We start from the raw sequence: 27,392 nt of genomic DNA on the forward strand, positions 1-27,392 counted from the left end.
CTTCCTTCTTTTCTCCCTTTCTTTCTTTTTTGACTTTTCTATTGCTGTGATAAAGACCACGACCCAAAGCAACTTGGGGAAGAATGGGTTTATTCGGCTTACAAATCCTGATCATAGTCCATCACTGAAGGAAGTCAGGACAGGATCCTGGAGGCACTGAAGCAGAGCCCATGGAAGAAGGTTGCTTACTGGCTTACTCCCCATGGCTTGCTGAGCAGGCTTTGTTATACCACCCAGGACCATACCTCCAGGGTTAGCACCACCCATATTAGGATAGGCCCTCCCACATCAATTGTTAAGAAAATACCCCATGGGCTTGCCTACAGGCCAATCCAAGGGAGGAGTTTTCACAACTGAAATTCCCATTTTATAGCACCATGTCTGCCTGCACGCTGCCATGTTCCCTGTATAATGAAAATGGACTAAATCTCTGAAACTGGAAGCTGCTACCTCAACTAAATGTTTTCCTTTGTAAGAGTTGCCACAGTGATGGTGTCCCTTTACAGTGATAGAAACCCTAAAACAGCAATCTATATTCTTAAAGCAGTTCAGTGAAGTCAACGAGATAGGAAGTAGTATTCTTACTTTATAGAAGAGGACTCTCACACAGCTGGTAAAAGACAGAACTAGGCTTAGAACCAACAGGGCCTGGGTCTAGAGTCAATCTGCTTTACTATAAAACCCTGTGCTGGAATTATTCTCTGATGATTCAATGCCCACAGTTTTCCATAAAGATCAGCAATCAACCTGCATCTTCTTGAGTAGTATATATAACCTCAAGAGTTGGATACTCCTGCTCAGCTAGTAGTAGGTCCCTAGGGTAGGGACTTTGGAAACTGTCCAGTATGGGTCTAGATTGACATTTTATTCTTGTGTCACCTTAGGCAGACTTGGCCTCTTTTTGATGTCTGTGTCCTCTGCATGATGGAGAGTGCCCAGGAGAGAGACTCTGCTTCATGTAGAACTTGTGACAGCGCGCTGGCCTGCAGCAAGCACCCTGCAAATATGTGTGTTTTATTTACAGATGCATTCAAAGCAGACGGTGCATTACACTTCAAAATACTCCCCTAGCAGCCAAGTTTTAGGTTAATAAGATGGCTTGTTTAGAAAAATGTTAAAATCAATATGGAACAGTGAGTTTATTAGAGGGCTCAGTTCAGACAGGCACGGTGTGTGTAATCTCAATGACTGAGAACTCTGGTCCACCAGAACTATCGCATAAAGGAAAATAAATGTTTTTCAATCATTTTTCTCTTTTACTTGTTAGCATCCAGGCTTTATGCTGGCCCGTCCCTGTCACCTGGGATGCTCTTGTCAGTACTCAGGCAAATACTTAGTCAGCCCAGGGTGCTATGGCTGGATGTCACTACTTATTCTACGTACATGTATTGTGTGGCTGTGTAAGGCTCTGTACGCATGCACAAAGGCTCCCTTTTAAAGTAGGTTCTGCCTTTTCCTCTCTCTCTTCATGACTTCCCTTTCCCGGTTGACTATCACGACCTCCTCTTTCACCTCTATCGATAAACTCCCATGTGGGTTTGTTGTATATAGTGATTTGTTCTCAGTGCCGCTGAACTACAATATTTGGTGCTGTGAGACTTGACCACTCCTCCTGGTACTCTGAGTGGTGGAATCCTGAACAACAACTAACTAACCACTCATCTGTTAGCCCCCTTGGCATAACATTGGCTGTAATTGGTGAGGTTCATTTTTCTCATTTGACTTAAATGCTTCCCTGACTGTTCCTCTGGTGTCCTTGAAAGTGAGGGAACCCCCAGTCACAGCCTTCAGGGCTACGGCTGGTCCCTTTTGCTGACAACCACCTCTGGCCATCCCCCATGAATAAGACCTCGTTTCTTGGACTCGAGTGTCCCTCGGGCTTAGCACCTCAGCTCCCGCTCTTTACATGACAGCTCACAGGGCAGCTTGTGCCTTTCTCATCTCTCGGACCTGAGTGTCCTTTGCACCTAGTCCCTCAACCCCTCTACCCTCAGTGCTTTTCTTGCTCCATCCTCACTTGGTAAGAAGCCAATGGATCTCATTTTTTTCCTTTTCTGTCTCACTCGTGGGGAATAAGCTTACCAAAAATATAAGCCCATCCACTCCTCTGGGATGTCTTCTAGAAAATCTAAAAACCCCATGCTTAATGCCCTATTTAAAGGCTTCTAAACTCATCTGCCTTTGTACTCAGAAATAGCCCAAATACTCCTTAGATAACAACTCAAAGTGTCCAACTAATGGCAGTTTAGAACCTGAAATTTTATGGGACCTTTCAAACTTCTGCCAGTGAATGGGCAGATGGAAGGAGCTACTTTATATACAAGCATTTTTCTACCTCAATTCCAAACCCTCTCTCCATGCTTCACCGTCTAATGTCCTCCTAGCTATGCAATCTGAGCTAGAAGAACCTCCCACTAACCTGGACCCTGCTAACGAACCCCACCATTCTGTCCTCAACACAACTGCCCATCAGGTCCTCCAGCTTCTTCCTCTTCTCCAGCAATGGGGCTGAGGCTGTTTCAACCACCCGATTCTCACCTGCTTTATCCCTTCCTGTTCCTCATCCTCACGCTGCTAAGGGACCCCACCCTACCCAAAGCAACCCAAACCAACCTGGCCACAGTTCTCCCCTTGCGAGAGGTAGCTGGAGTGGATGGACTGGTTGAGGTACATGCCCTTTTCTCACTGGCAGAACCTTCTCAAATAGAAAAAAAAAAGCTAGGTTCTTATACATCTAACCCTATCACTTTCATAAAAGAGTTCCAATATATTACACAATCTTACAGTCTCACCTTTCATGATATCTATCTATCTATCTATCTATCTATCTATCTATCTATCTATCTATCTATCTATCTATCTATCTATCTATCTAAAATCCTAGCTATCAACCTACTCCCTGAGGAATGCAGTTGAGTTTGGGAACAGGGCAGAGCCCATACAGATGAGATTCATCAAACTAATGCAGCACATCCAGTCAGGGCAGAGACAGTCCCCAACTGTGACCCCCCAATGGGACTATAATATCCAGAGGATACTCTAGCTAGAGCTCAGTTTACAACCTGCCTCCTGGTGGGTCTCCATAAGGCTGCCCTTAAACCAGCTAACTATGAGAAACTCCAGGAAATTGTTCAGGACAGACAGGAAAATCCATCTCAGTTCCTAGGACGTCTCACAAAGCCCCCCTCCTACAATATAGTAATCTACACCCTGAAAACCCAGAGGGCAGAAACTCCTTATGACCTATTTCTTTTCCCAGAGCTTCCCCAACATTAGGGCTAAACTTAAGTTCTTGGTGAGGGGGCCCCTGACCCCACAGGCAGAAGTCTTAGTGCTGGCATTTAAAGTGTACCATGAGAGAGATGAAAAAGTCCATAAACAAAAAATACCAAATGATGGCCAAGGCCATCTGACAGGCCTTGGTGACTGTCCGGGTTTCTTTGCCCCCTGGGGCTCAAGGACAACTGGGTCCCTGCTTCAAATGTGGTGAGGACAGTCACTAGGTCCAGGTTTGCCTTAATCCCTGTGGGCCACCTGGGCCATGTTCAAAGTGATATCAAGAGGGACACTGTCAGACTGCTTCCACGCACCTCGTGGCGTGGGGATATCAAATGCAGATCAAACTCCAGCTGACTGTCTAGATCTGGTCATGGACAATGAAAGGACCCGGGCTCTCTTGACCCGACCACTATCATCTCTGACAGGGAACTCTGGGTAGACATCACAGAATCAGGGCAGTCCATCTCTTTCCTCTTGGACAGTGGTCCACATACTTGGTCCTGCAGGTGTTTTGGGGGGACTCACCTCTCTTCATCTCCCTACTGTTGGGTTAGGGGGAACAGCCTTACAACTTCATCAGACCCCACCGCTCAACTGCATTTTCTGGGATAGTCCTCTTACTCATTCATTTTTGGTTGTGCCAACTTGTCCTGTGCCCATACTGTACCCTTATTGGGAAAGGATCTTTTAGCCAGAGTGGGAGCTTCTATTTCTTTTGCTTCCCCATTCATCTGACCCCAGTCTTGCCAGCGACCCTTCTCCTCCTCCTAGACACCCACCCTACTGGTTCCAACATGTCGTTTCCTCTGCCAGTGTTCCAGGTGGACCCTCAAAACCCTTATGTTGCTAGAAATCATTCCCCCATCTACCCTCATCCTATTATAAGATCCGACATGGTACATTACCCAAGCCCAGTCGCCAATCCCACCCCAGAGCCTCTCACCTCTGACCTCCTAAGGAGAAAGAAACTACGTTGTCTTACAGCCTCCCCTTTTAACACTCCCATACTTGCAGTTAAGAAACCTTGAACCCACCTGGTTCAAGATTTCCAGCTCATTAATGCTGCCGCGGTCCTCTCTATCCTGTGGTGCCTAATTCTCTATATCCTACTTTCCACTATCCCTCTAGGGACCTCTCATTTCTCAGCTCTAGATCTCAAGGATGCTTTTTGTCTCTATCCCTTTCAGCTCTGAGTCTCAAAACATCTTTGTCTCCACCTAGACTGACCCTGACACTCACCTCTCTGCATAGCTCACCTGAAATATCCTACCCTAAGGATTCCAGGACAGCCCACACATAGTTGGCCAGGTTCTAGCTTCTGACCTACTTTCTTTGTCTCTCTCCAAGTCTAAATTCATACAGTATGTGGTTGATATTGTCTGTCCTTTGTAGTCTGTCTTTACAAATTAGCTAAACTAATACCCCCGCTCTTCTAAATGTCTTGTCCAGCTGGGACTATAGAGTCTCATTTTCTAAGGTCCAACTGTCCACTTCACTCCTCAGGTCACCTGCTTGGGACTAACCATTACTCCCACCCACTCAGCCATTACTTTATATAGAAACACCTAATCCAGTCTCTTGCCGTCCCCTCTACTAAAGAGGAAATTTCTATCGTTCCTAGAAATAGTTGGATTCTTACGTTCCTAGATCCCCTCTTTCCCCCCCTCGCTTGCTTCTTATATGAAGCGGCCCTCAGTTCCCCCACATGAGCCCCTCCTCAATCCCATTACTAAGCCCTTTCAGAAGCTCCAGCAGGCTCTTCTCCAGGCTCCAGCCCTTCATCACCCAGACCTAACTCTTTTCTTCTCTCTAGGTAACAGAAAAGGAGGGATAGGCCCTTGGGGTCCTAGGCCACCAGCTGGGACCTTCCTTTGCACCTATAGCACACCTGTCCAAAACAACTAGACCTTACCACCCAGGGATGGACACCCTGCCTATGTGCTTTGGCAGCTGTTGAGTTCCTTATTCATGAATCAAAAACCTTTAATCTTTGGGTTACCCACCACTATCTTCTCCTGCCACAACCTGTCCCATCTTCTAACTTATAAAGGCTTATGAACGCTATCTCCTTCTTAGGTTCTTTCCCTCCCGGTGCCACTAGTAGAAGATGCCACACTTACGTTCCAATCTTGCACACCCCTCTATATCTCAAATCTTCTTCCTCGGCCCAACACTGACCCCTTCCCACCCATCTCATTCCTGCATTGATACCCTAGAGGAACTACTGCCCATCTTTCACACATCCAGGAGGGCACATTGCCTCAGGTCACCTAGGAAGCTCCTTTTTACATGAGGGGACCCGAAAAGCAGGCATCAGATACTAGGGCACTCCCTGCCCATCCCACTAGCCAATAGGCCGAATGAATAGCTCTCACCCGTGCCTTTTAATTGGCATAAGGACAACCCCTAAATATTTACACGAACTCCAAATATGCTTTTCTTATCCTCTGTCCAGCATTGCTATTTGGAAAGAGCGCAGGCTACTTACAACAAAAGGAGGATTCGTAACTAACTCAGGTCAAATTATAGCCACGCTAAAAGCCTCCCATCTCCCCAAAGCTGTAGGAATTATTCACTGCCAGTCTCATCAGACCAACAACTCCATCATCTCTAGGGGAGACAATCGAGCTGATGAGGCAGCTAGAGCCGCAGCCCTCCAAGGCCCAGAATTACCTCATTTACCACAAAGAGTCCACACACTACAACCCATATCTCACAGTCACCCTCAGACACTCAAAAAATTCTGTCCTATCTACACCATCTCTCCCATCCTAATAGCCAGGTTCTGTCTCATTTTGTCAATGAGGCAACTCCAGCCCACTCTGAGGAACTGCATTGCTTAAGAACTGTTACTGCCTCTTGTAAAACTTGTCAGATGTCAGACCCCAACTCCCCGGTATCATAGCCTCCCTTTTCCTAACCACCAGGCCAGGGGCTTCCTCCCAGGGACAGACTGGCATCTTGATTTTACCCACATGCCTGCAGTCAGGCAAGTTAAGTATCTTCTGGCTCTAGTGGATACATCTCAGGCTGAGTAGAAGTGTTCCCTACCACTAACTAAAGGGCTCAGACAGTCTCTGACCTTCTCTGGAAAATTATCCCCCCGATTTGGAATTCCAGCCTCTCTTAAGTCAGACAATGGTCCTGAGTTCACCTCTCAGATCTCCCAAAACCTATCTAAAGCCCTCAGCATCCCTTGGCATTTTCATATCCCATATCACTTCCCAGTCCTCGGTAAAGATAGAATGAACTAACTGCTCCTTAGTGCTTGATGAACTTCAAAAAAAAAAAACATTCTTGTTAAAATGTCAGAGGAACTTCACCTTGACTGGGTAAAGCTCTTGACTCTGGCCTTTTTCAGGCTCCTAGGTCTCCCCACATGACCCCTTTCCATCTCCCTCTTTGAACTCATCTATGGGTGGCCAGTTCTAACCCCTGGTCTCTCATCTAAACCCTCACCCCTCCCTTATCACCTACTCACCCCATTACTGCATCACCCCCGTTCCCTCCTAGGAAACTTTACTGACTGCTCTCTGCCTGGACCACAAACCAACCTCATCCATCTCCAATCAACAGAAGGGATCAGGTCCTTCTCTCTCCTCCAGAACAATGCCCCTCACTCCTTTCCCCTAAATGGCAGGGCTCCTTCATAGTAATTCTTGTAACTCCAAGCTAAGTATGAGGACCTCCTTCAATGGATTCTCTTATATCACCTCAAACCATTTATCTCTTCACCTCAAGCTAATCCTTCTTCATACACAGCAACTCCAACAGGACCCCGCTCCCTTAAGTTTCAGAGGACACTGAGATCAACTGCCTGGTTTCCAATTCCGGAAGACTGAGGCTTTGTCCCACAACCAGATTGGGAGCCCCATATACGTTCCTTCCTGGCCCTTCTCCTTCCCCCCTAGACTGTTCTACATTCTCCTGTTTCTACTAATGACACCACCTCATCAATTTCCTCCCTTGTATCCCCAATGATAAATTCAAAAATCTCTGCTCAAGCAACTAACTAACTAACTAACTAACTAACTAACTAACTAACTAACTAACAGCTGTTGTTACAGGACTAGCAGCTGTTAGCTGGAGGTGCGAGACTACCAAACATGTCCAGGTGCTGAGAACCACAGCGCTCCAGAGGTATCTATGCCCCCCCCCATATTCAGAGAAGAGGCTCACAGAAAAGATTTTAATGTAACTTCTTACTATCCCTTTATTTAGAAGGTACTAACTCTACGATGACTGCCCTCAGCAATCAACCGCCTGCCTCTCCTGAGTGTTAAGGAGATGGCATGATGATGGGGGAAGGAATGGGGGCTTTAAGATGCTTTGATGTAAAGATGGTGAAAAGGAGAAAGTGATTTGAGATGAATAAAAGGACGAGACGTGGTCTGGATTCCTCTTTCTTGTTCTGTTACTGTTGTAACTCAAAACACTGACCAATAGGATTCTGATAAGCTGTTAATCTAGCTGACAGAGTTCTGCCCATTATAACTATACTACTATATTATCATGGCCACAAGTTAGGGATTTAAAACTCCCTTTGGTTTTATTTTATTTTATTTTAAATGTGTCTAAAACTCATCTTCCCACAAACTCAAAAAATTCCTGTAAGCTCCAGGGAGTTGACTCGGATCCACTTTGGAACGGCATCTTGCCAGGTCTAAACTGCGCTAGATGGTTCCCCAGAGCCTGGACAGCCGGTAAGGCAACCATCTCCCGGACACGGCCAGCTTCCCAGTGTTCTCAGGTGCCCCCAAGACTCTGACACCCTCAGGTCAGCTGGAAGTAGTCTCAAGAACGCAGCGCCCTCATCCCTGTCCCACCTGCTATCTGTTCAAACTCCCCACCTTTTTATAATAAATAGCTTTATGCTGGCCCGCCCTCTGCCACCTGGCAGGATGCACTTGTCAGTACTCAGGCAAATACTTAGTCAGCCCAGGGTCCTACGGCCATATGTTACTACGTTATCTATGTACATGTGTTAAATGGCTGTACAAGGCTCCGTATGTATGCACAAAGGCCCCTTTTAAAGCAAGCTCTGCCCATTCCTTGCTCACTTTTCATCACTTCCCTTTCCTGGTCTACCATCACGACCTCCTCTTTCACCTCCTATCAATGAACTTCCACATGGGTTTGTTGTATGTTGTAATTCATTCTCATTGCTGCTAAACTACATTACTCTTCTGTCCTTTTTTATTTTTGGTTTTTGATACTGGGTCTTACTTTGTAGCCCAGAGTGGCCTGGAACTAGCAGCAATGCTCCTGTCTTATCTTGGTTTATTTCAACCATCTTAAGAGCCTTAGGCAGAATCTGAGACTTTGTATTCATGAACAACCCATGCTCATAGTTTAGTGTTCCTGAAAAGACACAGGTCAGTTTCGTTTGGCAGACTGACTATGGATTGTCCCTCTTCAGAGTGTGCATTACTTCCGGCACACCAAACAACCGTGAGCATGTGAACAAAACAGCCTGTGTTTCAAGCTTTCTGGTATCGCTGTCCTGAGAAGCAGAGCTACATTCCTTTCTTGTGCTCTGGGCCAGCTCTGGGATGCTGGACAGAGGGATGTGGGGAAAGTGGGGTCCTGGGACTTCCGAGGCTGGGCTTCCTAGTCGGTCCGCTGGAACTCTTAGCCATCAAGCGGGACATCTGGCTACGTGCACAGGATCAGAGATGACCATGGAGAGTCAGAGATCTTCCTTTAAAAGATTACATGTCAAGAAGTCCCTCTTGGACCTTCCAATTTGCTGGCTAGATAGTTATCACTACATAATCTCCATCGACACCATACGGAACAGAAGAATCACCCAGCTGACTCCAAACCAAATCTTAAAGTCAGGCTCTGGGTCTTGGGTGCTTTGTGATCTATCAATGGAAGGTATATGCACACACAGTTGGAATTGTGGCACTCAGGCCCAGAGGCCAAACCAGCTGCTGATCAAAGGTGTCAGCCAGGGTTCTGTCAACCCACCTGTGTGGCACAGATGAGACTGGGAAATATGTTCCTACAGGCCATCTGTTCTAAATGTTTACAATAAAACTGAATACTTCCCTTTGGGAACACTGGCTGCACACCAGTGGTGCCCATGTGCCTCCCCGCCCCGTCAGTGCCAGGAGCACCAGTGAACTGTCTGCCTATGGAAGCTGTTGTAATTTTCACAGCGTCAGCTGGGGGACAGAACTGGCATGTTCTATATTCTTCAGAGGTTGTAGATTTGCACAAGGACATATGAATTCAAGTGATGAAACCTATACTAAGAGAGTTATAGTAGAAGTATAATAGCTATAGGGAATAAGACTATTTCTGGGAAAGCAGCGGGTTAAGTTTTTGGCTCGTCTTGAAATGGAAAGGCATTGTGAATTTTGTTGGCTGGGAGGGGCTAGCAGAGCAAGCTGTTTGCTTGGCTTTGTGCTATGGAGCAATTCTAAAGCGTCAAAGTGCTTTCTGTATTTTTCAGTCACTCAAGTCCTCCCGGAACTGATTATCTCTCCCATTCACGCTCGGGGAGCCCCTGTCTTTCAGGGAGAGGTTTCACCTTGAAAGCCGGTGCCCAGATTCGGAAGGTGCCTCTTGCTACAGCAACAGGACAAACAGCTTAATTGCAGCTTAGCTCCACAAGGACCAGGTGTTTTGGAAAATCACTGATGGAGACAACCCAGATTCACTTTTCCTTATCTCACAGAAACAAAACACAACCTCCCCTCCACGCAGGAAAACAAAAACAAGTCCTTTCAGAAACTGAATCCTCCCAACTAAAGAGATACTTCGACTGCCCAGACCTGTGGATAAAGACACACACACACAATACACACAGCATGCACACAAACCACACACAGACACAACACACACAGAACACACACATACACACTACACACAACATATACATACCACGCAACACACACAACACATACATAACACACAATACATACACAGTAACACACATAGACACACATACCACACATAGACACACACAGCACACACATAATGCACACACATACAACATACACATAGCACACACACAAACATGCGATACACACAACATACACAACACACAACATACAGACACAACACAAACAGACACACATAACACACAAACACAACACATACAGACAAACAACACACACAGACACACACAGCACATACACAACACAGACACACAGACAACCCACACATATTTACTTAAGATAGAATTTCTCTGAAAGGAGCTCCAAGAACCTGGCAATAATGGTTTCTCTGAGGGAGAATTGGGGAACTGAGAAAACTGGGTGGACGGTTGGTAGAGGGGGAGAGCTTGTTTTTACAACAACCCCTTTGAACACCTAAAGGCCCCCCTGCTCCCCACTAGACTACTACCTGCTTATCACAATAATGTATGCGAACAGCCTCAAACCTGCTTAGCTCCCCGGCAGTGTGCTGTGTTCTCTGTCTTCATGCCTCTAATCCTTATGGCAGCTTTAGAGGGCAGACATCATTATCACTGGGATTTTATAGATGAAGGAACTGAGGTAGAGACAGGTACATAAGCTGTTCAAGGTCACATAGCTAGTAAATGCAGAAGTGGGATCCAGAGCTAGAGGGTTTCGGGCTTGGAGCCTTTTCTCTTTACCATAGCATACCGCCTTTTCAGAAACCCAAACTCCTCAGCAGCTGCCATGACAGAGTTGGGACAGAAACAACTGTTTTTTTCTCAGTTGCATCTCCAGGGCAATAGGGGGTAGAAAAAACGGTTCCCAGATAATCCATGAACGATTCATTGACAACCTCAAGCCCGAATTGGCTTTCAGGGGCTGCAAGGGGTGCTGTAAAAAGCAGGGTGGGAGCATGCACAGGTGAGGGCTGAAGGCCCTGATTTGTCACGGATGGTCAGAGGGCTGAGGAAAAGAAGGGAGGAGAGCAAGGGAAGGTGGGAGAAAGGTGGAGGGAAGGAAGAATGTTCTGGTGGCAGGAACAGGGAAGATGGCGAGACGGGTGAGAGTAGTTATCTGAATACGGGCACTCCAAACGTTTGCAATGAGAAACACACCCTGGGGACTGTGGTGAGGGCCTCATAGCTTCCTCAGAACCCTAGTAAGCCACCAAAGGTTGTTAAGTAGGCGCTTACATAACCGGGTTGACTTCTAAAGATGACCTGAACTGCTGTGTGGGAAACAGATGGAAGCTAAGCAAGAGGACCAGCTCTGAAGTTGCAGAGGGAGCAAGAAGATGGCAAAGAGTGAGCAGTAGGCACACCTGGGGTCTCTGTTGGTCACACAATCCTCTATGGAAGGAGAATAGCGCAGTACGGTGGTGGCCATACACCCAAGCGTGAACATGCTGTCAACTGTAAAGAGCCCAGGGAAGAAAGGTGCTAATGATAAATGAAGAAGCCAGATTCTGGAGAGAGACCCCAACTTGCCCAAAGTCACATGACTGTGTAGTGGCAGGAGGTAGGGGTGAGAGTGATTCCTTCACTCCTTTTGTTGGGGATGAAAGGAAACAAGGATGGTGGTTGATAATTCCCTCATCAGCTGGACCACTGGGTGAACAGAGGGATGCTATCTTGGCTGTTCCCACAGGGATTGGGTAGAATCTGGAGTGCGAAGCCAAACGTCTTGGGGAGGAGAGGAGCATCATGCCAGCGCTGCTCTGGGGGTAGAATGGGCGCTTTGTAACTGAAATGCTCTGTGCTCTGAAGTGGGATGTGGCCGGGGATCCTCAGTTATTATTCTGAGGAGAGGCTCGTGTCCAATGGGATAGACAGGGCCTGGGGAACTGGTCTTCAGATCCCTGGTTGTCCTTTACACCGTGTTAAGTCTTGAGCACCTCTAGGTTGGAAAGACCTTGGCAGTGGTCTATTTTCCATAAGACGTCTGATGTATGCAATATGACTGACAGTCAGATCTCCTGTGTCTGTTCAGTGACCTGTGCCTACTTCTTCATCTACTTGCCCCACAATCCCTCCTGTGTCTTCCTAGAGAAGGGTGATGAGATTCAGGAGCGGAAGGGTAGACCTGTCTGCTGAACCCCTTTTTGTGGCAGAATTCTGATCATTTATTTGGTTATGGCAGCTACCCACCTACTACAAGAATCATATTTAGGATACCTATGAAACTGAAGAAAAAAAGCATATTTGGCTTTGCGAATAAGTAAAAGTGGAAGGACATAATATACTGGGTTCTTTGTGATAGTTCTTATGACAGCCGTGGGAGGTGAGCCAGGCCTTTTGGGTCCCCAATGACTGGTCTCAAGGAGTTATGCAGGGTCTTTTGAATGCTTAGATGCTACCCCCATCCACCTGCCAAGAAAACAGTACCATGTTACTGGTCTTCAGAGAACATCACTCTCTAAATTATTCATAGCCCTCCGCAGGAATAGAGTTCTTTTTCCTATTCTTTCTAGGGTATGCAATTTATCTTCACACACGACTTTGTTGAAAGTGATAAAGGGAAATACCAGACAGGAGGGAGACCTTTCTTTCTGTCCCTACCTCCAAACAAACTGTGTTTATGCCAAAGGCATCAACGGACAGAATCGGCATGTGGAACTCATATTCTACTCCCGGCGTAAAACCACCCTGCCAGGAACTAAGCACTGGTGAATGAAGCCCATGGCAGAGTCAAGATTTCAACTCATGATGTTAACCAAGAGGAGTTTGGCAGGTGCATGTAACCTCAGCATACATATGCAAAGTATTCGCCATCCTCCTCTCCCCCAACAGCAATCCCAAGCCCAAGCCTGACGGTTACCTTCGGCGAGCGGGTCAAGGGTGTGTATCATGAGCTGGAAGATGCTATTCCTCATAAGACTGTTGTGGAGAGAGGCAGAACTCCCACCTCGCTGGAGGCGCGGCTTCGCCTGAGCGGAGAAACCAAAGAGGCCGTTAGTTCTCAGCAACGAACACCATGTACATCACAGAGGGGCCTTGCCCAGCCTGTGGTCACTCATCTTGGCTACATGGGCATACAAGTTGAACCAAAGAACTTCAAAGCACCTTTCAAATGCCCCAAGGAAATGGTTTTTCTACTAAATGAATCCATTTTGCCCCCCACCTCCGCCCCTTTTTAACCAAAGAGGTTAGTACAAAGCAGGCAGGGTGCGGCATGCTTCACACCAGGGATTCCATTTCGTTCTCAGAAATGAGCCTCTTGGCCCCGAGGTTGTTAGTATTAACCTGAAGTCTCTGAGGAGTGAAATGAGGTTCTGTGTCACACAGACAGAAAGTGTTGGGTAGGGGCGTGGATTCCAGGTTTGCTTTTCTTAAAGACTCTTCATAACCTAGCAGATAATCTTTAATATTTTTAGATTGTGTATTCTATCAGCAAGATCTTTGTACCTGTGTCTATGTCACCAGACGAGCTACACCATATCGTCTTACATGACTTCTGGGGTTCCTGTTTCTAGCCTCTGACCCAGGAAGCTCTGAGGTCCCTATTAAGTGAGAAACTGAAAGGGACTTTCCTATTGTGTCTCCAGACAGAGCTTCCTGGCTTCCAAGAAGCCTCCTTGGTACCAGGTCCTTCTAGTTGTATGCTCTGATAGCTGGACCCCAGTGAGCTTCAGGAGATGGGGTTACCAGCAAACTTTTACTTTTTTCTTCAAAAACAGCCTTAAATCAAACCAAAGCTGCCGAAACCCTCTTTATTTGGACAGCTTTTTAATCCTGACTAGAAATGGCGTTCTTCTTTGTGGTTGAGTCTGTGGTGGTGAACACAGAGGACAGAGACAGACTTGAGGAGGAGGGCTGCTATAAGCAGATTCATTATTTGCTGATTTATTTATTTTTTTTATTTTTCAAGACAGGGTTTCTCTGTAGAGCTCCGACTGTCCTAGAACTTATGCTGTAGATCAGGCTGGCCTTTAACTCACAGACGTCTACCATCTACCTGCCTCGTCTCACTATAAATCCAATGCCATGCCTGATTTAGATTACTATTTTTTTTTTAAAAAAAATTTAACTGTTGGTCCAAAAAATTGACCAGAAAATTTTATATGGTCTGGAAAAATCAAAACCTCATTTTCACCAAGTCTTCAAACTTCTCCATCACAAATTTTCCACGAGACCCCACAATTAATCACATGTGGATAGGGTGATATTTTCTAGGACAACTCATCTTTAGAATATTGTAACACAAAAGAAATACAGTTCCAAGTTATTGACCTTATGTCTGTTACTCCAGAAAATACTTACTAAGGGACACGGTTCAAACATTGTTGGTAAACCTAAAATCTATTGCAAGATTGGAGTATGGGTAAAATCTCAGTATGTAATACAGGGAGAAATCAGCAGGGATTTTATTGTAATTCTATTAAAGCTGTATTCCTAACCCATCAGAGTTCGGGGGTGAATGAAGGAGAATAGTGGTGTCTTAGTGATGAACACCGTTTGAGCTCTTCAAAGGCAGCTGGAGTGCGAGCTGTACCTTGGCCTTGAGTCTAGTGTATCCTCTGGGTGCTCAGTGAATGTCACATCTTTGCTCTGAGTGTTAATGGAAAGCAATACTACAGGGTCACCAACATTTCCATGGCGATCCCTTTCATCCTTAAAAGCCTGTAACATTTAGAAATGCCCCGTGGCATTTAGTTATAGGGGCTTCAGATCAGCACGGTTCAAAATATTCTAGGGGCAAAGGTAGCATACTTAAACCCAGTGGAAATGGAATAACTGTTTGTTGAACACAAAAACTCACAAGGTCATTTCCTTGCCAGGCAGCACAATATGAAATGTCATGTGTTAATTGCAGAGCAACTGAAAACGTGGTCGTTGTTAGTAATTTGTCATAATAACCACTGCTACTACGGTGGTTATTCTGGGAAACCACAAGAACTCTGCTGTGTGTATCTCTGTTAGACATGAATTATGTCCATGGAAGACACTAAGCATTCTTTCAGGCAGTATTGCATATACTGAATGTTTACATTTCATGCAACAATGCAAAAAGGGTGTGCATGCAGACCCACAAAGAAAACATTTCTCAAGCATTAGAGCCCACACTGTCCCCACATTTCAGCCAACATCCCTTGGAATGTAATTTAGACATTCTTACCCCTTTCATGCTTATAAAATTTCAGGCCCAATGGAAGAAAGAATTCAAGATTTTGAAACATAAGACCAGAAATAATTTATGAGTGAATGCCAGAGTTCAATTGTTAGTAATTGTAGGACAGAAGTATACACCCCCCTCCAATGGATCAAACCACAAGTATTCCAAGGGAGAGGAAGATTTGCAAGCATAGAGCCCCTTGCCACCCCTGCAAGGCACTCTCCACAGGCACAGGAACAGGCAGGGCTACTGCTTCCTACCGGTAAAGACGGCTCTTCCTTGTCCCCTGGTGTAGATGACTGCAGAAGAGGAAAGGGCAGAAACAGAAGACAAAGAAATAAATAACAAATCCCACAGAGGCTTTACATTTAATAGCAATTAATTAATTAAATTTACATTTAAACCAATACAGAGATGGTTAGAGATGGTTATTTCCACTTCTGGAATGAGTTCAGTTAAAGTAGGAGCACACGGTTAATTTTTTTAGACATATGACCCATTCTCCAAAGTCAAACCTGAATTTCCACTTCTGATATCTTGTAATAAAGGGCAGTGAAATAAACTATGGCGCAGCCATGCAGTGAAATACCATGAAATCATTAAAATACATGAGATGAAGTCATACATACTGAAATGGAAATGCATTAAGGGCAAACTATTTTTAAAATCATATTTATTATGTTGCTCTAACAAAGGTGAGTAATATCCTTGTGTATATAAAGGGAAAGATTCTGCAAGAATTAGTGTCATGCTTAGTTATTGTTGTGTGATGGGATTACAGGGAATTGACACTTTTTATGTTTTGGGGGGGAGTTTACATTCATTGTCCCATATGTGGGATAATGAAACAATACCCAAAGAAGTTAGGCCACTGGATTAATGACCAGGATTATCTCACATGGAACCCAGACAGGCCACCCTGTATCCTGTCTCCACCACGTAACAATGGAACCAAGACAACCCATCCCTTACCCCATCCCCACTACATTACAGGTCCTATTCTACAACAGAAATCTGTTCAGGTAGGAAATGTTGAACAGAAGGGCAGGTCATCCACCTGGAAAGAACACCAGACAAAGGCACATTGGAATTCCGTTGGTGTGACCCAAATGGATGGCTTGGCTCCCTTATCTCAAAGGACATTTCCTTCTTACATAGAGTAAGGACCATTCTTGGGCCTTTTTCATGATGTACAGGTTCTTTGGAAGCTCCACAAGCTTCATTTCCCCTGTCTCTTTATCCTAACTATGGGTGGTTGCAGCAAGAACAAAGCAGAAGCTCAACCTCCTTTGTCTGGGCAACCTCTGGTCCTTCTTAGGGAGTTTGAGCAGTCATGAGTCTGTGGTAATAATAATATATGTAAAGAAGGGTTGCAGTGCTGTCTGAAAAATCTTCACCAGTGCACACTCTCCAGTTTTAGATCCTACCACACACATCATCTAAAGAATGATATGCAGAAGCTGGAGAGATGGCTTAGTGGTTAAGATCACTGGCAGCTCTTCCAGAGGTCCTGAGTTCAATTCCCAGCAACCACATGATGGCTCAAACCCAGCTGTAATGAGATCTAGTGCCCTCTTCTGGCCTGCAGGCAGACATACAGACAGAAAACTGTATACATAATAAATAAATAAATCTTAAAAAACAGAATGATTTTCTTCCATATTCTATATGCAATGTGTTCCCTTGTGGGATAGATGGAGAGGAAATGGCTGTCTATGTGCCACTTATGATTGGCATGCTCAAAATCTTGGAAAGTAAGAAAACTGAATCCATAATTTCTTCTCTTATGTGATATAATGAGATAATTTTTGATCTTTAAAAATATATTTATTTTATATGTATGGGTATTTTGTAGGCATGTATGTTTGTGTATCATGTACATGCCTGGCTCCCTCAGACATGGGTATGGGGTCCCCTAAGACTGGAGTTATAGACAACTGTGAGTCACTATGTGGGGGCTGGGGACTGAAGTGGGGTCCTCTGGAAGACCAACCAGTGCTCTTAACTGCTGAGTCATCGTTCCAGTAGTTTGCAGGATATAATTTTTAAGACGAATAAATTTTTTTACTTAATAAAGTTGATGTTAAATATTTCACAGACATTCAATCAAATATTTTAACGATCTTAATTTTGTTGAAATCCCTTTTTGGACCTTGAAATCAAGGCAATGTATGTTCCCTTCTGTTTCTAAACATTGTTACAGATCCATGTAGAACCTGTGTGTGTCAGACACAGACAGACAGACAGACAGACAGACAGACAGACAGACAGACAGACATACATACAGATAAGTTCTGGGGTGGTGAAAATTTCCCAGAACAGTCCATGGGTGTCAGTAAATTTTCTATAACATTTTCTTTGGGGGTTATCTCTCAGTGACTTCTTGAAAAATACCACAAGACACTACCTCCGATGCCCTGGTTGCCAAGAACGGCCTTGGAAATGGAAGCAGACCGGAAGTTGTCCTTTGATTTCTCACACTGCTCTGAGAGGCACTCTGTGAGTCCATTGTGCAAAGGCAGGTTCTTTGTTCTTCCACATCAGACAGCTCAACAAACGGCTCCACATTCTACAGAGTAGCCCTCCGGGGAAATTTCCCAGTGCAGCTAGCTCAGCCTTTGGACACACATTGGGACTAGCTGCCAGAACACGCCTTTACAGTTAGCCAATTTATACCTGGTGGCTAAACGGGAAGCAAGGAACTGTGAGGCAGACTGATATGCCAGGTCAAAAAGAACAGAATGAAACTGAGGAAAAATAAAGGGTGCGCTTCAGAAGAGCAAAAATGCTCGGCGGAGAGTTTGAATTTTTAAAAGCACGTGTAACGTAATTATTTGAGGAATAAAAATTAAAACCAAGACTACATTTTGGTCTGAATGAAAGAAAAAAAAATATTTACCCCACTGAATTTTTCTCTTACAAGCTAGAACGATCATAACGTCGGCAGGCTGAAGGACCACGCTTAGCACACAGATTCTGCAAGGAACACGGTACAGAGAGACATCTGGAGCCTTTACAAGGTGTCCTGCTGTTTCATGTCACGGAAGTTGATATCATTAGTTTTCTTTCAAGTATGATTTTCAGACATGAATGTGTATCATGTTACATCATGTAGCTGTAGGTGGCACAGACATGGCAGGTGAGGCCACTTTTCTGTAGCTGTCGCGAAGGTGGCAGGTGATAAAGGCCACTTCCCACCCCACGTGATTCCTAGTGCTCACAGTCCTGACAGTGTGCTCCTGAGTTTTGAATTCACCGGTGAAGGGGCTTTCGTGAACCGAAGGTAAACAAATCTCAGAGAAACTGTGTACGGTTGGATGACGTGTGTGTGGCCAACCGGTTGATTTATTTATCAAACATCTGAGAAGTTTAAATGTATTATATGTTGAATAAGACTAATAAGACTTCGATTTTGGTGTTTTATAGTGCACTTTTTAGAAAAATCTAAATTTTAACAAAGTCCATTATTTCTGGATCCTATATCAATACTATCAATTTTGACTGTACTAACTTGAAATCTCCATTCCCACAGTCAGTTCAAAGGCCGACACACAGAAGAGTTCTGTCTAGCCAGTCAGCAGCACACAAAGAAATTTTTTAGCTTATTTAAGAGACTTTCTAAGGGACACCCAAGGGACATCGTGAAGGGTCTTAGGCTGTGGCTTTGGTGACTGAAGCAGTTATGTGGGAGTCCCCTCTGTGTGCTGTGACTACCATTAATGAACAAAGAAACTGCGTTGAACCTATAGCAAGGCAGAACTTAGGTAGGCAGGAAAAGCTAGGCTGAGTGCTGGGAAAAAGAAGGGCGGAGTCAGAGAGAAGCCATGTAGCCGCTGGAGACAAATGCTGGGAAGTTTGCCCGTAAGCCACTGCCATGTGGCGATACACAGATCAACAGAAATGGGTTAAATTAATATGTAAGAGTTAGCCAATAAGAAGCTAGAGCTAATGAGCCAAGCAGTGATTTAATTAATACAGGTTTTGTGTGATTATTTCGGGTCTACGTTAGCCCAGGTGGCAGGGAACCCACAAGCAGACCTCCTCCAACAAAGCAGTCCTCTTTTCCCAGGCCAAGGTGTTATGAAGTATTCTGTTATTCAATTTTTTATTCAGTGTGAATGGTCCCTCCACAATTGCTCTGCGTTAGTCATTTGGTGAGTGCATTCAACTTGAGCAACTGCGATCATGCAGTATCTGATGTCTTTCTTAGAGAAAATGCTACTTGCACATGGGAATGTTGCTAGCTGCTTATAATGGTTTTTAAAGTGCTCTGCCCCCAGATGATAAAACCTATAACCCATTTGGAAGAATTTTAGAAATCCCCATGTCTTTAAATCGTTTTTTTCCCCCCATTTGGCCATGGGAAGTCGCTGGCTGCTGGCTGGGAGATGGGTTCACTGCATGACAAGTGCAGTTTTGATGTAACTCTGTGCACAGCTTTTCTGCTCCCCTCTCCTTTTCCTGGCACGTGAAAATGAGGCAAAGGTTGCATAGCCCAGCTGGGTTGGACCACACAGTGAGCCATGCCTGTAGTTCACTCTGACCTGCAATTACTTGCAAAGTATACAACCAAGTGTGTCACCATGAAGACTTCCTATGCCAACAGAGAAGTCTGGAAAATAAGAGGTGGTTTCCTGAGCCAGCGACCGGGCATAGGACAGAGGGGAGACAGGAGCATCCAGAATGCTGCAGCAAGAGCCATTAACTTCTATTTCAAACCCTCTACTGAGTCCCAGGAAGCATACCAAAGACTAGGCAGCAGTATAGATAAAGGACATATAGGCAAACATAAAGGTATTGTTTTTGTCATAATTGTGACCCAAGCCAGACATTCGACTAATTAAAATGTGAATCTAATATTTAGTTGGCATTAACTTTAACAACCCAGGATTGAGACAGTTGAGTGAGAGGTGACTTGATTGACATTCCTTAAAAATGATGTATCCCTTTTCTGTCAATTTTCTTTTCTGTAAGAAAAACACATTCTAATTATCTTTCCCAGATAAAGCTAGATAAGCCTCAAAGCCTACTGGGAAGATGAGGTAACAGGCACAGAATCTTGAACTTAATAGGAAGGAAAGAAGCCTGAGCACTTCTTAGATGGAAACCCATCTCCTGGCTCCTCCTTCTACCAGGTACCAGCACAATCCTCAAGACACCAACAGAGGGGAAGTTAAGTAATTGCTTAGCAAAAGAAAGAAGAGAAGAAAACTCAGATGACTTTGGACTGTGTACTCATGCCATACTCTGTGTCAATCATTCAGGAAAGTAAGAATTAAAAAAAAATCCTGGCTGGATCTGGTAGCCCTGGATGATGCAATATCCCTACCACAGTTCTGCTTTACAGAGTCATCAGAGGGAGAAAGACTAGAAATGACCCAAGTGAGAAACATTCGCAAGTCAGGAGGTGGCGCACGCCTTTAATCCCAGCACTCGGGAGGCAGAGGCAGGCGGATCTCTGTGAGTTCGAGACCAGCCTGGTCTACAAGAGCTAGTTCCAGGACAACTTGGACTGTTAAACAGAGAAACCCTGTCAAAAAAAAAAAAGAATGTTCTCACAGAAGCTCACATTCTAGAAGCAAAGCTGGTTGACCTTTTGCTTGAACAGATCATCTCCATCATCATGAATATTTGGGGCAATGGAAAGAGATCTGAAAATAGATAAACCTTGAATGGAGAGAGTAGACAATAAATTGCCTGAAGAGAGTTAGAGAACATCATTTAAGTTTATTTTATTTTTATTTATAAGGTATATAGTATTCTGCCCGAATGCCAGAAGAGGGCACCAGATCTCATTAGAGATGGTTGTGAGCCACCATGTGGTTGCTGGGAATTGAACTCAGGACGTGTGGAAGAGCAGCCAGTGCTCTTAACATCTCTCCAGCCCCATCATTTAATTATTAGATCATTATATAAGAGAAGAAATCAAGTCAGCTGAGAAGTGGTAGCCCATGGAATTCAGGGGTTGTGTTGGTTTTGGGGTTTTCTGAACTGCCTCTTCTCAGCTATATCACATTGAGAAAGTGATCTCATTGCTCTGCTTTAACAACTTCATCCATGAAATGGGGATAAGACTATCTGACGTACACGGCTGTTGTGAAGGTTAGGTGTCATACACATCTGAAGAGCTTCGACAAGATAAGGAATGACAGGTTAAAGTAGTTCTAGACTGAAAGTTAGACTTGGAAGTAGGGTGACTTCTATGGGAAGCAGGCAAGTTCACTGATGAGGGTGGAGGGAAGCGGCTTAAGTAGGAATCTAGGCAGGGCCACTATGGTATGCCCTAGCTTGGCATCTGTGGAAGGAGGTGACACAACAGATTCTATGTCCTTGACTTGGCTCCTGACCTTGTCCCTGTAACCTTCTAAAAAATAGCATAGACGAAGTGAGTTTAGCAGCTCATATTGTCTATGCCCAAGGCTCCCAGGAGGAAGAAGACTGAGAGAAGAGAGAATGCAGATCTAAACGCACAGAATCTCGAAACCTGAGTGTTCTATGATGCTGTCCCTTGGAGGATGCTGCATATACAGGTGGAAGAGGTAGTATGGGACCAGAAAGCTGCTGGAGTACTTTTCTTCTCTGGCTAGATTCTGGATTAGAGGTTCCTACAGGCAAGAAGGCAGTCTGTATACAGATGATTCACGAGTGTGTCTGGTGCAGGCAAGCATGGGAGTGCCAACTGTCTCTTAAAGGGCACGATTTGACTAAAGGGAGAAGTCCCTTCACAACTTGAAAAGAAGTTCACCATGCAAGAGGGCAGATTGCTATACCAGAAGGTTATGCTAGAGGCATGGCTTGGACTCTGCTGAGATTGTTAGGAAATGTAATCTGTGAATGATCAGTATGTAAGGCAGACAGTAGAGTAACATCAGGATATAGGCAGACCTGGACTATTATTGACAAACTTATATAATTATGCATGATCAATGTGGCTAACTATTGATCATATACTGTTTTCATAAGCATTCTGAACAATTATCGACATTGACTTTTGAACCTCCACACCTTTAACTGTCACCTATCCTTTCTTCCTGTCATCCATCTATTCTATCTATCTATCTATCTATCTATCTATCTATCTATCTATCTATCTATCTATCTATCTATCTATCTATCTATCATCTATCATCTTTCTATCCTATAGTATATCATTATCTATCACCCATCTGTTACTATCAACCTTTAAGCAAACACAAACTGACTTCTTTGCTCTTGAATAATAATAATTGTTGTTGTGTATGTGTGCATCTGTCACAGCTCAAGTGTGGAGGCATGAAGACAACCTATGAGAGTCTGTTTTTTAACTCCATCCCTGGGAACTGAACTCAAGCCACCAAGCTTGGTGTAAGCATCTTTACCCAATGAACCATCTGTCTGACTCTGTTCCCCGAAAGATAAAAATAAATAGAAGTCATCCTAATCTTTCCTTCTTGCTTACCAAGTAGTTATCTTGTACACTCCATTGGCACCACAGCTCCAAGCTTTAAATAGGACTTCTTAGTACCTCTTGCAGAACTGGCAAGCTATATTGGGTGCATCTGTACCCAACTCCTCCACAGAGCCTCCCAAATACTGGAAGTTGTAAGATAGTTGTGGACAGAATTCACCTCTGTGCTTTCCATGGTCCCTGCCTGTGGTGACTTAAAATGCAACTAGGTGGCATGCCCGAGTGAACCACTCAGGTGGGACAGGGCTGTGTGCTTCAGCAAGTGAAGCTCCCTGTGACATTGGTTAAGTTAATAGTCACGGTGATTATTTAGGTCCACTTATTCAACTACTACTTAATCTTCCTTATTAAGCAGGTATACGGAAGACAGTAATCTGTGCTTTACAGACGGAGAGTGAGAGGCAGGAAGGGCCTCGGGCTGTTTCTGTACTTGCAATATGTCACACCAGTGCCAAGCCATTTAATTTAGGACTTAACAGTCTACCTACCACTGCTCTTTCTTGCCTCCCACTGAACAATTCAGAGGCTGCTAATTGACTTCATTGTATTGTTCTCGTGATTCTCTGATGGAGGAAGGTCATTGGTAATAAACAAACTGCCTTGGCCCATTTTGATAGGCCATCCCTTAGGTGGGTGGAGTAGGCAGAACAGAATGCTGGGAGGAAGAGGAAGTGAGCTCAGACTCTATAGCTCTCCTCTGGGGGGGGCAGATGCCTCAGACAGAGGCCATGCTCCCCTCTCTCGGGCAGACGCCATGAAGCAAGCCGCCAGGTCAGATATGCTGAATCTTTCCTGGTAAGACCAGTGCTACACAGTTTATTAGAGATGGGTTGATCGGGATATCAGAATTAGCCAGTAAGGGCTAGAGCTAATGGGCCAAGCAGTGTTTAAAAGAATACCGTGTTCGTGTAATTATTTCGGGGCATAAGCTAGCAGGCGGCCAGGGTGCTGGGGATGCAGCCCTGCAGCTCTTATTACTACAATTCTCAGAATTGGTAGTGAACAATTGTGATATGCCCCCCAAGCACCATCTGTTAGGGTTGGTATAAGACACGCACATTGCCCGCGACTGGTTAGGAACCCAGAACACATTCATAAATGGTCTTACTGCTTTATTTGTTTATCCTTTTGCAGGGCTGGTGGTTAAGCTCAAGGCCTCACACATGCTCGACAAGTATTCTACCACTGGACTCCTGCCTTCTTTCTTTTTAGGAAAGAGTGCCTATGAGGATCTGGTGTGTGCATGCAATGCATGTGATGTGCTTATGCACAGATGTCTATAGACGGTGCATGCACATGACTGTATGACTGGACGTTCACAAAAGGCATTTTCTCTTATCGCTTCCCATCTCAGCTGCTGAGTCAGGATCTCTCACTGAGGGTGGAGATCATCAAGTAGATGACAGACTAGCTGGCCAGTGAACCTCGGGGCTCTTTTTGTGTCTACCTCCTCAATGCTGGGAGGCAAGCTACCATATTTATTTTTTTATATGGATGATGGGTATCTGAACTCAAACACAGGTCTTCACACATGTGCAGCAAACACTCAACTGATGGAACTATCTCCCCAGCCCTGATTGCTTTTTAAGATCCAGTAAATACTAGTGCTGGACAAACTAAAGACTATGTAAATCAAGCATCATTTAGCAAAAATGGGAATTATTTATGGAAAGTATAATATATATACATACACACATATATGTATATATACGTATATATATGTATATATACGTATATATATACATATATATATATAAAACCTCACCAAATCTTTAAATTAGTAAGTATCATAAGCACTTCTGTATCCTTTACAACACACAGATCCTGAGACTGATAGAGGCTGGGTGATTTATCCAAGGTCCTATAGCCAATGAATGGCAGAACTGGGATCTGAGCTCAGCTAGCTGGTCTTTGCAGCGCTCAAGCATGTTGGAGAATAAGCAAGTGGAATTTTCCTTCTAGTAACCCGTGGGAAGAAAGTGGCAAGCAGAACTTCAAATGCAGTGAAAATATTAAGAACTGTTTATGAACTTGGACTTCTAATGGAAATCAGACGATGTCAAGCAATTGTTCAGAATTTAGAATGACAGATTTTATTTGTATTGATTAGGTACACATTTGTTTTGATGGGAATTGTGAGCAAGTACTTGAGAGTAGAGAAAGTATAAGAATTAATTTTCTTGTCATTTGTCTCTTTCGGAATTATAATTTAGACTCACCCACAACTGTCAGAGTGTTTTAAAAATATAATTTCTGTCTCTTAAGGGTCACGGAGGCACTTTTAATGGCCGTCACAATGTAACAAGTGCAAATGAGTTTCTTCATACATCAAGATGGCTTGTATTAGAACTCAATTACTCAGCAATAGATAGGAGGAGAGCTGTCTGGTGGCCTGGCTCACTCACCGTGTGGCCAGGAGCAGGTCCTGTACTGCAGACGGTTTATTTAGAAGCATATGGGCGTCCAATTTTCAATCACTTTCTGGCACTTGAAAGAGTAGTGCCCTTTCTCCATCTCAGAATAAGCTCAGAAAATAAAGAATCAGCCTTAATAATTGAAGCATCGATGGATTGTGGACCTCTCACAGTAGTATATGCTATTTTAAAATGAAGAAGAAAGTGTGGGTGGAAGTTGCATCATTTCAAATTAAATGTGATATTTTCAGATATACCAAGCAGGTTACCTAGGATCTAACCAGCATGCCTGAAATCGTACACTGTGACTGATCTTTAATCCTGGACTTAATATGTTCTCTCATTGGGAGAGATGCTGGTAAAGACAATTAAAATATGAAGAGCATGACTTTGTCTACAGAGATGTAAACTCGATGTCCAGCAAAATTCAAGGATTACGAGGAACCAGATGCCTAATGTATGAATAAAAGTAAAACTGATAAAATTTCAAGTGTGACTCAGGTTTTCATATCACAAAGATCCTTGCTAATTTTTTTAGATGCCTTCATAGATTGACGTGTGAGAACAAAAGTCTACAGGGGAAGCAACACAACACGGTCATTTGTGCACATTATAAAGCTTTTCATATGGTCTCTGTGATGTAAGAGTCACTTAGTAACGCCAAGTGTTTATCCTTTACGCATTCCACTTCCCATCCTGGAAATGCTGCTTCTGCTTTCCCACCCGGCTCCTGCAGCACCTGACAGTTTCCACAAGCGCAGAAAAACAGACACCCTGGCTTTAGAGGAGTTCCCGGGAATCAGTAAACACAATGCAGCACAATTTGAACACTTAATGAACATGAACATAAACACACTTTGGAGAGAACAATGAAATACCAAGTACAAAGTCTTTTCTGTTGAAAATATACTGACACCGGGGATTAGGGACATCTTTTTTTTAATTAATTAGTTTATTTATTAAAGATTTCTGCCTCCTCCCCGCCACCGCCTCCCATTTCCCTCCCCCTCCTCCAATCAACTCCCCCTCCCTCATCAGCCCAAAGAGCAATCAGGGTTCCCTGCCCTGTGGGAAGTCCAAGGACCACCCACCTCCATCCAGGTCTAGTAAGGTGAGCATCCAAACTGCCTAGGCTCCCACAAAGCCAGTACGTGCAGTAGGATCAAAAACCCATTGCCATTGTTCTTGAGTTCTCAATAGTCCTCATTGTCCGCTATGTTCAGCAAGTCCGGTTTTATCCCATGATTTTTCAGATCCAGACCAGCTGGCCTTGGTGAGTTCCCGATAGAACATCCCCATTGTCTCAGTGTGTGGGTGCACCCCTCGCGGTCCTGAGTTCCTTGCTCGTGCTCTCTCTCCATCTGCTCCTGATTAGGGGCATCTTTTAATCTGCTCTTCTGTTCTTGGTTGGGGCCAAGAGGCGGCTAAAGCCGTTCACCTCACTGCAGTGAGTGAAAGTGGACACAACCACGCGGCTGCTTCTCTATGCCCTTCCCACGGGGCCTCCCATCTCCTCTCTAGTCTGCCCTCTGTATTGCTTATCTCGCCTCTCTTTCCCACCATGGATCATCCATTTGAGAGCACACACCATTTTTATTTCACTTTAATTCCCGGTATACACTGTAGTGATGCTAGGGGCTCAGTAAATGCACACTTAGTAATAGGTAAATCACTGAGCCATTGCTTATCTATAACGATGCTGGCAGAAAATGGCTTTTGGTTAGCTCAAGGTTGATCTGTGTCACTTTCCTGGTGCTTTTGATACTTCTGATGACCCAGCGCCTCTCGAGTTTCTTCCCTCATCACAGGGGTGTGCACTCTGGTCTGGCCCATCTTCTCAGTCTTTGGAAAGACACCAGCTTAAACCTGCCTTCTTTGAACTTTGGTCAGAATGAGCATTTCCCGACATTGTGAGGACTGACTGGATTTGGACTCAGGAGATACACCCCTGGCCAAGTCTGGGGGTGTGTGTCCAAAGAGGTGTAACTGAGGAGGGAAGTCTACTCTGGATGTGGTGGCACCATCCCATGGCTGGGGCCTGGACTGGATAAGAGAGCAAGAGGAAGACACCAAGGGCCAACTCTCACCTTGTTCTGCTTCTTGACTGTGGATGTAATGGGACCAGCTGTTTCATGCTTCTGCTTCAGGTTTTTCCCTCAACTGGCTGTGCCTCCAAACAGGGGAAGGGGATCCCCAATAAACCGGTTGTTCCTACCTTAAACTGCTTTC

At 44.5% G+C, this 27,392-nt stretch overlaps 1 protein-coding gene across 5 annotated transcripts in view; it reads right to left on the bottom strand.

Moving 5' to 3' along the window:
- The window catches only part of Slc24a2 (solute carrier family 24 member 2), a 241,184-nt gene that overhangs the window by 74,193 nt on the left and 139,599 nt on the right, over positions 1-27,392 (bottom strand). For all 5 annotated transcript variants that reach the window (XM_013348256.2, XM_005352706.2, XM_013348255.2 and 2 more), the window contains exons 3-4: positions 15,563-15,601; positions 13,008-13,116 (exon numbers count right to left, since the gene is read on the bottom strand). In XM_013348256.2, coding sequence (XP_013203710.1) covers positions 13,008-13,116; positions 15,563-15,601 — 148 coding nt within the window. The remainder of the gene's footprint in view (positions 1-13,007; positions 13,117-15,562; positions 15,602-27,392) is intronic.

Source organism: Microtus ochrogaster, chromosome 10, assembly GCF_000317375.1.
Source record: "Microtus ochrogaster isolate Prairie Vole_2 chromosome 10, MicOch1.0, whole genome shotgun sequence".
Taxonomy (NCBI): Eukaryota; Metazoa; Chordata; class Mammalia; order Rodentia; family Cricetidae; genus Microtus; species Microtus ochrogaster.